Source organism: Falco biarmicus, chromosome 4 (genome assembly GCF_023638135.1).
Source record: "Falco biarmicus isolate bFalBia1 chromosome 4, bFalBia1.pri, whole genome shotgun sequence".
NCBI classification, from domain to species: domain Eukaryota; kingdom Metazoa; phylum Chordata; class Aves; order Falconiformes; family Falconidae; genus Falco; species Falco biarmicus.
In genome coordinates, this window is record NC_079291.1 from 55,068,027 (window position 1) to 55,080,362 (window position 12,336).

General features: G+C 41.6%; 1 protein-coding gene across 3 annotated transcripts in view; it reads left to right on the forward strand.

The window, feature by feature from the left end:
• PRKAG2 (protein kinase AMP-activated non-catalytic subunit gamma 2) overlaps window positions 1–12,336 on the forward strand; it is a 222,620-nt gene that overhangs the window by 42,502 nt on the left and 167,782 nt on the right. Inside the window, exon 1 of one of the 3 annotated variants that reach the window (XM_056338756.1) lies at window positions 11,850–11,903. The exons of the other annotated variants lie outside the window; for them this stretch is intronic. Coding sequence (XP_056194731.1) covers window positions 11,865–11,903 — 39 coding nt within the window. The 5' untranslated portion in view covers window positions 11,850–11,864. Of the gene's footprint in view, window positions 1–11,849; window positions 11,904–12,336 lie in introns of those variants that run through there. 3 annotated transcript variants of the gene reach the window in all.

A 12,336-nucleotide genomic window follows, 5' to 3' on the forward strand; every position in this document is an offset into this window, starting at 1 on the left:
AGGCTAGCCATGTAATAGATTAGTGGATGTTGCTTGTGTTCAGTTTTCCCTGGGTGACTCTGAATCACTTGCCTGGGCAAGCCGTGGCCTGGAAGACTACAACTGAAATTATCACAGACAGATTAAGTAAAGGCCAAGAGATTTTTGGGGATAGTGTCTGGGCTCGCTTACAATTGGGATGTATTCTAGAGTCTGACATGATACCTGAATCATCACTGACTGGAGTAGATGTTGGACTTGGCCCTGGGAAAGGAAATTTCACCTTGGAAATGCACTGCTAATGTATCTGTGGTGGTAGGAAAAAATAAGACCTCAGCGTTCCTGTAGACTGCCATATAGCACTGTACTGCACTCCTGTCAACGTTAGAAGTTGTCCTGGATCACTTTTTGGACAGGGCGCCTTTAGGAACAAGATTGTACAGAAGAAAGGGAAATAGTTACTATTCTTGCCTAAAAATAAGCACACTATTAAGATTCATATTGCATTTAAATATAGTCCAAGTCAGTGGTCACTTCCTTCCATGACCTTGAAATCTAGCATTTGAAATTGTGTTTTCCAGGCAGTTACAGGAGTTTAATTTTCTTCTCTGAGTTCCTTTCTGTTTCCCTTCCTCCTGCCCTAGAGAAAATAAACCAAAATAGCTCTGTATCTACTGATGCTTGAGACATTGTCACTGTATTACACAAAAATCACAGTCTAGCTTCCAAAAGCAATGAAACATGATGTTGCAAAGTTCAAGTTAGCGATATTTCTTGTATTCCTTTCCCACAAATACGTGTCCGCTGATAAAACTTCAGTGGAAATCTGTACTGAGGATCCTAAGAGAGGGAATCAGGCTCTAACACCAAGGAATGAATTCTGTAGAGAAAAACCTTGCATAAAAAGCTTTAGCTGAGGTAGAAGACAGTTTATTACACATGCCTGTGTGCTGTCAGAGTTTCAGCAGGGGGTCCCCAAGGACCTCCTGGAACTTGTTAAACATGGGTGTTTCAAGAGCATTACTGTGGAAGGCTGAGGGACTGGGAAATTGTTTTCAAAAGCTGCTTTGCAGTCCAGCAGAGGGGCAGTGGTCCTGGAGAAACTAATATGTCAAGCTGTATGTGGATGGAAATGTTTATTCTGTTTCAGGACACTATAACTGCTACATTATGCCACACTCCTAATGGTTTTACTTCACGTGCTGGGAGCGGGCAATCCGGGAGTATTTTGTAGCTGTGATTCCTCCTGCTTTTTTTTTTTTTTTTTTTTCCCCTTCCAAAATAGCTGACAACTTGTATATTCTTGGGAAAATACTGCTAATAATACATACATATAGTAATGAACATATTCTAAAGTAAATAAAATTCTCTTTTCAGAATATGTTAATGAACTGTAGGGGAAGATTATCTTTGGCAGGAGTACTGCAGAGGTATCCAACAGCAAGGGCAAGGCTGAAAGACTTGAGTGGTTTGCATAGCCCTCAATCACTAGCTGTTTGTTGATCAGGATCCAAAGGTGCTGTTTGTCATACTTACTCCTGATGTTGTGGCCAATGCATCCCTCGGGTTTTTTAGTGCTTTCTTATTTAACGCCATATTATTATCTTTCTATAAAAATCGCACTAAGTGATGCTTGCTACTGTATAATGTTCTGTTCAAAGGCAGTATGTCTGAATAAATAGCATGTAATCTAAAGAAGCAGCAAAGAACAACCAGGAGGGGAGAAAGGAGAGATGAAGGAAAAAGAACAGAAAAGTTGTGAGAGCAGCCATTAATTATTTTTCCTTTTCATGATAAATACAAATAAAGAAGAGTTGTGGTCAGGTCTTCTTGTTCTAAATTGATACTCTTGCATTTTGAAAAAGTGGCAGCTGCACAGTCTGGTGTGGAAAAGTGATTCTTTCTGATAAATCAGTGGAAGTATTTCTGCCTGCCAGACTGAAGCATGCTTTAGCCCAGGGCCACGCAGGGAGTCAACGTAGAGATTGGGACTGGGACCCACATCCACCACCAGCTGCCTGCTCCTGTTGGAAAATGTGTATATACTCATAAATAGTAGAAAAGGAAGGAAAAGACATTTTATCTAATAGATAAGAATGTGCTCTAAATTACTGAATGTTGCCCAACAAACAAGATTTCAGTCTCCAACCCTCAAAGCAGATGATCCTGCTGTTTATGGGACTTGTTCCTGTTCAGAAACTAATCTACTGCTGACAGCTGGAGGGAAGCAGTTGGGCACTTGGAGGGTGACTTTTGTAAGCTCAGCAAGCTTTCAGACATATGTTATCCAACACAATGCTGTAATAATGGTGATTAAAACAGGTGTGATATAACAAAGTGGTATTTTGAGTTATGGAAGTGGTATTGCCAGGAGGTTTTGAAGACGTGATTGGACAGGGTCCTAGATAAATCTCATCTAGGTTCCTCTTCCCACAAAAGATTGGACCAGATGACCTTTTGAGGTCCCTTTCAACTTGGGCTATTCTATGACTTGGGGAATGTTGGATCGAATTAGTTAATCTTTTAACACCATGTAGTATTCTGACTGCAGCCTTCCATATTTTTGCAGCATAATTATAGGGGTTGTTTTTGTTAGAAGTGATGATAGATATGAAAGTGGGACATCTCTACTAACGTCTGGTTTTCTTCAAGGCTGGTTCTTCAGCTGTGCTTGATTACACTAGTGAGGTACAGCTGGAAATTAATCTCAGATGTCCACAACATAACAATGTCAATGAAAATGTTTTTGGTGGGATTTTAATATTGGCACACCTTGTAATCACAAATGTTATCCTGGGAGAATTAAAATAAGTGCCGGGAATCTTCAATCAAGTAGGTTGACGGGATTATATCTGCAGATAATGAGAAGTAGCTGTTGAGTAGTAAATTGAAATGGTGAAGCCTGTAAGACAGAAGTCCTTGTGAGCAGAAAATGAAAGGACCGGACGACTCGGTAATGGTAGTAGGTTATTTGCGAGTTCACATAAACTGGTAGAGGTGTCCTAAATTTGGTGCAGTAAGCAATAAATGATAGATAAGTAATAAACAAGAATGTCGAAAGGGAACTTTGAAAGGAAAAGTCTAAACTAGACATCCAGGCTATGAAACCAGTGGATTGGAAATGCTGCTGGTACCCTGCCAGCCTCTGTGGCCCTGATAATTTGAAAGGCTTTACCATTGTGGTTTCATCTTCACACATAGGCTCAGCTACCCAAGATGACGCTAAACAGTACAATTATTATCATGGTGTGTCCCTTCCTTGGGTAGGAGGACAGGGTTTGAACTGTGAGAGGAATTGAGTAACGTTTGTTGAATTGAGCCCTGCCAGCGCAGTAGTGATGTGTTGGGCCAGTTTGATGAATGTGGCAGGTTTGGGGCTTGCAGTGCTGACCCCACTTGAGACTGGGGGGTTTGGGGCATGTCTGGAAGCCCAGGTGTCTGTGGAAGAGGCCTTCAGTGTAAGGAATGAAACAAGTGATGCTTTGTTTGTGGGTTGTAGCTGTTGCTGCTATTTTATTTGTGGGTTTAAGCCGACATTGTGTCATATGTACAAAGTTTTTTTAAGAAAATTCAGTTTTCTTCCAATTTTTTAACATACTCAAAGTATGTTAAAAAAAAATAATAAACTGGACACCTCTTAAACAGACTTAGCCAGGTTTTGATTGAAAAGAGAGACCTATCAGCCTTTGGGGCTTGCAAGAATTTATCCGAGGAGTGGCTGGGAATAGAACATGGATACACTGCCAGCCTCAACCACAAAGCCATCTTTCATCACTGAAAATATAGATGTAACAGTGAGTTTGGACCATGAGAGGTGGGAAGTTCTAAAAATATTCACGTTCAGCACTAGCTTTTATATACGTATTTGTAGCTATACAGATACATATGGGGTGTGTGAATGTATATATATACACACACAGATAAATATATGTGTGTGTGTGTATTTTCAGATAAGTATATACATTCACACACATTACTCATATTAATGAGGGTCAGGTTAGGAGGGAGATGAATCCAGTGAGAGTTTACACCCTTTTCCTTGTGTGATGTAAAGACTGCAGCCTTTATAAGACTTCCCCCTTTTACATTATTTCATTAACTTTTTTTTTTTTTGGGGGGGGAGCTTTTTTTATATATACCTTAGTGATTGCTTTGTGTGCAATGCTGTCTTACCTTTAGAAAACAAACAAAAAACCTACCCCAAAACAAAACAAAAATAATAAAAAAAAAACCCCAAACCAGAATACTAAGGAAACAGACATAAGCTTTTCTTCTGCAATGATTGTTTTTACCTGTATTTGATTTTTTTAAATTTTGGTTGTATATTTGTTGCATTCTTTAAAATCAAATTGTGTTCACTTTTCTTAAGGCAAATTTTGTTTCTAGGATGTATTTAAAATGCTGATGCCTATGGTCAGAGACTTTGAGAGCATCCTTTTCTTTCTGGAGTGGGTAGATTATTTTAAATTATTATTGACATGGCAAAATTAGGAACTAAAACCTAAACTCTGTGTGTGCTCTCATTTGGGGTTTGTTTTTATTTTTCCTAAATGAGTCCCTGTGGTAGAAATCAGACATTTAATCTTAAAATAACTTCACTCTCACCGGGTGCATCCTATATCCAGAACTGCTATTCGCAAGCTTCTGCCTGTTAAATAAACACTGAACTTTTATCATAAATTGCATCTTATTTCAGAGCTTATTACCACATGGCTTCCACTGTGCTAGCAGATGCCACAATAAAACAGTGGGGTTTTGCCTCCAAACATCTTGCATCCTTTTGGGGAGGGAACATGGCTCTGAAGAGTGGTCTCGGAGCTCCAGCATCAGTGGTGGGGAGCTGGGTACCCCGACCACCAGTCCTTAACCTGTGTGGCTGCTCTGCTGACAGCCCCAGCCCATGCTGGACTATCCTTCCCTGAGAGCTGGGCAACCCGCAGGTGTTGTGGCAGCAGGTGAAACAGCCTGGCTCTCAGGTAAATGGTCCATTCCAAAAATCCCTCTGATCACCTGTAGTTACAGTCTAAAAAACTGACTGCCCTTTCCGATAGGAATTAGCATAATATTGCAGAGGTAACTATTCCTAAAGCATTCATGCCAGTCTACAAATGTCTATGTTGCTCGTATTCATTACATTCAGCCCCCAACCGCTGCCTGTCTCTAAATGAAATGAGTGGATAAACTGGTTTACTTTATTTTCATTAAGCTGACAAATACATTTACGGCATTCTTTATAGTGAATTTGTAACTCTGTGTCAGGTTTCTGCATTGCAATATATTTATTTAAAAGTATTTATTTTCTGGCAATGCTGACCTACTTTAAATGCTGCAGGGTGCCTTTACCTCCATGGTGGTTTTTTTCAGCAGCCAGATAATTCCAGCAGAGATCTTTGTGCTTCAGCTTCTAAACCTTTGATGACATTTTAACTGCTCATTACTGTATGTTGGCAGTCACTTTACCCTTTTCCAGGTGGGCTCTTGCTTCAGTTCAGAGTTAATGGTTACTATTTATTGCATACTTTAAACCTGCATGCAGCGAAGTTGCTACGTGCACATGGTGCCTTAGAAAACCCAGAATCCCTAACATGAAGAACATACCGTCCCTAGCCAGGCTGTACAAAAGTGTCAGTACGTGGGTAATTTTCCTGTACCCTGGAGTCACAGGGACAACTTAGATGAATTAACTCAATGTCCAGCCTGACTGAGTCCTGAGATAGGTGGCAAATAGTCATGAGGTTCAAAGAAAATAAAACATGCTGTGCAGTATGCAAGAAAATCTTAATTTCTGAATAATTGTGCTGTTATTGTAGTGGGATGTTTTCTTTTGGGTAAATAATTAGCGCTCTCCAGAGAGCTGCAGATGTGCTGTAGCACTGTATGTTCTCAACCACGAACTCTAAGCCAGGCTTCAAGTACTACAGACAGTTCAGGCGTGGTGAGTTTTATGTGGAGCTAATTACCATCACCTTTTCCTTCTTGTTGCCTCATTGTCCCACCCCATTCCCCCAGCTTTTTTTGGCACTGCCTCCCTCATCCCTGTTGCTGCCCGGGCCCTGAGAGCAGCACACGTTGCTGAGGGAGGGAGCATGAAGTAGCCTAAAGGCAGAGGGATCAAGGGAGGCAGCAGCAGAGCTGAGGCATCTCCATTCATCCATACTGCCATTGCTGTGTCCTCATGGAAGTGCTGCTCCTTAGAGGTCCCGCTCTGGGACCAGTGAAGCAGAAAAGTCATATGGCAGAGTACAGATTTTCATAGATCCCAACTGAAAGTCTTAGGTATGCACACAGTTATACAAGGATTTTATGCTGGAACTGTGGTTGGAGCTCTTGCTCTTAACCCACCAGTTCCTACTCCCACGTGGTTTTCTCCCATTTCTAGATGCTTCATCTTTCCAGATGCTTCATCCTTCTTCTGTTGTCATGTGGGACTGTTTCTGACCCACTATTTCTTTTCTGAGAAACACCCTTTGTGGGACTATTTCAGTCCCCCAAAGGGTGTTTCTCAGCCAAGCCTTTATGGGGTACGCTAAAAGCAAGGTAAGACTTGTCTGCTGTCTTTCAGGACTTTTAAAATTCAGTGCTTTTGTTAGAGAAGAAAAGCACTGGGCTCTCTGAGCTGGCCCACAGGGTATAATTGAGGTCACAGTGAGTCACCAGTCGCTACCCTTGAGTTTTGCACAATTCTGATTCAAAACCTCCCAGACCATTGCTGATACCAGTGTCACAGCCCCCCTGAATGCCTCAGGCAGGGCTGAATGAGGGACCACTGACTCTGCAACATTAATTTTGCTCTCTGATTTATTAATCCTCGGAGGTCAGGTCATCTCTAAGGGACTTCATCCACATCATAGAGGATTACAGTCCAAAGTGTCAGTCCTTTGCTCCCTGAGTTATTGAACACTATGTCCTAACCCAACCCTTGTAATTCTCCCCTGTCACTCAGAGGCTAACGCTGACCACAGATACAGCCCAGCTCTCCAGGAGTGCCTCCAGCCTCCTCCTCCCCACTATGATACAGGAAAGAGGCTGCATCCCTCGATCTGTGTAGCTCTAGACAGGGAGACAAGGTGGGAAGGAAAGGCAGTGCAGAGCAGGGCACAAGGCAGCCTCCAATACTGTCGTTGCATGAGCACCTAATAACTTCAGTATCATTTGCATTTGGGTATACATGTAAATACAGAGAAAAAAACCATCTGCTTTAGTCCTGCTGAAGGACTAGACATTAATTCAAGCATGCAGCTATCCTTCTTTTGGTACCTGAGCTGGCTGCTGCATCTCTGGGCCAGCATGATCCACCTTCATTGTAGAGGCTTGCAGGGTGCTCTCTCCCCTGAGAGACATGGGCACTTACTCACTGGGGTTTGGTTTTTCTCACATGGATGCTCTTCTGGCTTGTCAACAGTGAGTCAGGAATCCCAGATATTTGGTTCATTGCTTGGTAGATCATGCTGAAAAGTTGCAAAGAAAAAACTGGCTGTTTGGAGATGCATAAAGGAATAAACTGGTGGTTGTTGGTTTTTTTCCTGGGATATTTTTCTCCACTCCTCTCTCTTTCCATTTTGTACCATCTCCACCACCCTGATTTCCCACTTGCCTGATTTGGGGGGCTTGACTCCACAGTTCATGCCTACTTTTCATTCTTAGGGCTTAATGCTCTGTTTTCTTGTACTCCCTTTTCTAACCCTGGCAGATTGTGGCTGCCCTTTGCCAAACATCAACTCTTCAGAGACTACTTTAGGTGTCCTACTATGGGCTGGTGTAGCTTACGGTGTGGCTCAGGAGTTTTCTCTACCCATTTCACCTTTCCCTTGGGCTTTGCTGGTCTCCCAACTGCTACTCTGGCTTTTCCTGCCCTTTAAGGAGTTGCTTCTCTCACCTGAGCATCCCCCAAGTGCATTGGTTTCTTGGCTGCAGGCTGCTGTGGTACCATCTGTGTTGCGTGTCACTTTTGGTTGCTGCTCTCTGTGCTCAGTAGGAACAGGAACAGGGCAACCATGAATATGACGACTGCGTTCCTTGTAAAAATATGAAAAACGTTTCTTAATTACACACTGAACAAAAGCCCTGCCCTGCCACGCAGAGCTCTGGCTCACCGTGTGCTTCAGTAATCGCTTTATGCTATATGTTTCTAAGTGGTGTCTTCACAGACAGTAGCTCCATTGATTTCAAGGGAGAACAAGGAGACCATAATGGAAGCAGGCCCTATGAACTCATCTAATTTATGTGGTACTTACAAAACCACCAGATCTTTGTGGAAAATTATAGAATATAAATAATAGCAACCAATAGCCAGGCATTTTCAGTCTCCTCTGGGAAATTGTGGAAGGTTGCTGTACTGCCAGTTTGAGATTTATGATACTTGTACTTGGACCAAAAAGATTAAATAGAGTTGGTGTTCTGGAACAGCTTGAGGGAATTGTGCAGGAATTTTGTGCAACTAAATCTAAAGCTGATTGAGGGTCTAGCTTTGAATTTTTGCAAACCAGAATCCTTAAACTCTTCAAATGGAAAAACAAGATGCAGCTGGTACAACACTGACTGTTTTTGTCGGGCAAGTATTTCCATTGCCTTATGCTGGTGAAAATGTGATAGTCACGAATCTGCTTTCCTCGTAGTTTGGTCTTTGGACTATAAGTGAGTGTGTGATTCACTGTCAAAGGCACGAGTGGGTTTTGGTAATATTTTTTTTAAGGTTTTTTTTCCCCACCCTCTAGCATCACTGCCTCGTAAAAATATGAAAAACTTATGGTCAGTCCAAATATGTGAGCAATGCAGAAGTGCTCCAATATGAAAACTTTTTTAAAGACATGTATGCATACAATCAATAATGACTGCTGAGCTTGAAATGCAAAGACTTCAGAAGTAGAAAAAAATATATTTTTTAGTCTGAAAAATCTATTGACATGGAAAGTTGATTATACAGAGCATTTTCTGGAGGCTTCTGAACTGCCCTTAATATATAAGGAAACAGCTGGAATTTTGGATCCCTGTTCATACGGACTGCTGGAACTTGTCAGTAAGGTATGGTTGAAAACATTATTTAATGACTTTATTTGGGTGGTTTCACATGTTGCACTGTCTTGTGCAAGATGTTGTGCACTAACTCACTGCTGCTTTTTGCCACTGATGTTGCTGCATTTCAGTCCTGAGCCTCAGCACCTCCATTAGAGCATGTGCACTTGAAATCCCAATTTGAAACACGGTATTTATTCAGAAGTCAGTTTGGTTTTTTTCTCAGATCTTCACTAGTTGCTTAGCCAGCCACATATGCGCACAGGTATTTGATCTTGGAATAATTCAGTCATAAGAGAGGTTTTAATTAATTAATAAATAATACATAAATATTTACATAAATGTGATTGGGATGACATAGGCCTGTAGATTCAAAAATAGCTTGGGCTTTTTTGGCAGGACACATCAACATAAATGTAGAGTAGTTATTAAATAATGGTAAGAAATGATAACAAAACCTCCCTACCTTTTTTTCATCCCAGGAGAGTGAAAGAAAATGGCAAATTATTCAGTGTTTTTCATGGATGTCAGAAACTGGACAGAATCCAAAAACTAGTTCAGCAAATATTTATGAAACGGTATCTAAACCATTAACTGTTCTGCTTATCTGAGATGCAGTTGTGCAATCTGTTTCTCCTGCTTCATACTCCTTATCCAAAGGTGGGGGAGCAAAAGGCATGTTTTTGAGGTAGAATTTGTGCCAAATCAGACTTAGAGACAAGAACCAGTTTTGAAGATTAATTTTAAAAATCCACCTTAATAGGTCAGGGCAATTCTTGAAATTGGCTACATCAAACTGAGCCCTGTGAGCGAATTGAAAGGGATGATTTAGGGATATGGGACATTTTCCTGGCTGTTAATACCCCTTTTATTTGATGTGATCTCTAAACAGAATAATCCTTTTAAGTTAGCTATACAGGGAAGCATTTGAGCTGAACCTTGCTTTGCAGTCTGGCTTGTAGGAAGAACCTCTTTTATTCCAAGATAAATCCAATCTTCCCTTTTGCCCTCTCTAGGTCTGCCGCAGATGCTTTCCTTTCTCTTACAGCTCAAGTAGGAGAGACACAAATGTGTTTTGCTTGCTCCGGCTGGTTGACTGGTTTCTCTGGTACCCATGAAACCAAATTTAAGAGGAAGCTTTATTTTCCTGAACTATTTGTATATTCTGCATGCATAACATCTTCATTTAGCTGGGGAAAAAACCTTCTAAAAGCTAAATATTTGTTCGTTTCTGTGTTAAAAAGGGCTGTCACTGAGATTGTCTTAAAATGGTTCAAGTAATAGCTGCTATTTCTGAGTGAACAGTATGTGCCATTTTCAGCTTTTTTGCTCCGAAGGGACTTGTTTTATCAGATGCACTTAGCACGCCAAGGGAGGGGAGGGCAGCAGCCTGGGATGTGCTCTCTGCCTGGCACATGAGGGGCATCAGCTGGACTTCAGCTTTTTTGCTGCTGACGAAAACATACTGCCTGTTTTTGGTGATATATATTATTTGATTTAGACAGAATTAAGGGCAATACTAGTTGCACCCGGTTGCAAAAGGGTGCAGGGTCCTGCAGTGAACAGGATAAGTAGACCGAGAGTGATGCATAAGGCAAGTCCACCTCACTGTAACAATTTAGTGACTGGTAGCCATTAATTAAAGCAAATCCTCCATGTTGAAGAGTATTTGAATACATCATCACAAATGTTATTTTGAAATGGCCAAGAAAGGATTGGCAATGCTTCATGGCTCAGGATCTGGCCACCTGTTTCTCCAGAGAAGTGTCAGTTCATTGCATGAGTATTTTGATGCCTTTTGTTAAAATACTGGAAGCTGCAGAGATTATCTTTCTGCCTTTTGCCTTCACGCTAGCTTTGTTCTACCAGAGGTCACCTCATCTATGGCAGCCTTTGATAGCATCTTGGCCAAGGATATGGGCCCCATGGTCTGGGGGGTGATTTCTTTGCCAGTAAAGGTTGATGGAGTAATCAAAGCTGAACATGGTTATAAAGAAGGATTTGTCAAGTAATTCTTGATGAAGAAAACTCAGATCCCTGCATTCCTCGGCTCCTGCTGGGAGAATTTGCATTGCTCTGCTAGAACTTGCTCATGTGATAACCTTTCAAAATCTCTGCTATTATCTTTATCTATTATCTTTGAATGATAATGTTATAATTTATGCTCGAACACTGTATTTTCCTGGTGAGGTCTTTACAATAAATGATGAAGTCGTTTAAGTCTTCCCCTGTTTGTGCTGCAGATGGGAAAACCTAAGCCCAGAGAAGTACTGGGACTTTTGTACAGCTACAAAGTGGACTTGTGGTGAAGTGGGAAACAGGGCTGTTACGGTGCAGCAGATACTCCAGCAGCTGAAAATGCATCTGCTGCTCTGTGCTCCCTTCCCTTAAGTATTCGATACTGATGCAGATGCAGCCTCAGTTATCTGAAACTTCTGCTATTGAAAACAGGATCTTTTGTTTCTTCTGATCACATTAAAAACGTCTGCGGTTATTTGAACTCTCCAGCTTCTCTGGTGTACCCACAACATTTAGCTAATGCACCCAATACAGCACTTAATTACCTGCTTGTGCCATCCGTGCACATCACTGGCCCCCATCGGAGTTAATGTGGCAGGTTGCTGCAGTCCTGTAATCGAATCTTGCGATGCCTAAAGCATTTTTGGCAGGGAGCCTGCAGCGAGGGAGAAAACCCGTCGCCTGCCTTCTCCTGCGTTACCTACTGCTCCTGCCATCCTCTTGCAGCACAGCGATGGGAAGGAGGAACACACCCAGCCCTGGTCCCCATCTGTTGCAGCATCGGCTTCAGTAGCAGAGCCTGAGATGTTTAAATGCGCTTGCCTTTAGGGAAAACCTTTGAATGCAGTTCTTCAATGGACGTTTCCAGCCAGACTGCAGGATTTTTCAGAGCTGTAAGTCAGAACAGGGCTCGACTGTATGTGGGTTTCTTTGGATTTAATTATTTTTATCTTCATTTTTATTTCTAATTTATTTATCTTAGCAAGGGGAATAGGTTTTGCATTCATGTAGGTGGATGCCGGAGTGCACTGCAGGACTCTGTCGGAAGGCAGGCATTCTTCAAGCTGTGTAAGAAATGCATGGTTCTCGGGTATTTTGGTTTTTTTCAGTGTTTTGTCTCTTTTGTATGCATGGCTGGCACAGGGCTGTTGTCCTGTTTTTAGAGCATTTAATTACAATAGATACTCCAAGGCAGAACAAAATGTTCTTTTATCTAGTTAAAGAATGTAGCTTGGTTTTTTGTTTTGTTTTGGTTTTTCCTTGCATAACTTTTCCTTAGTGTTTTGGAAAGAGGGATTATCTTTTGGGGGGTGTTTATTTAATTTC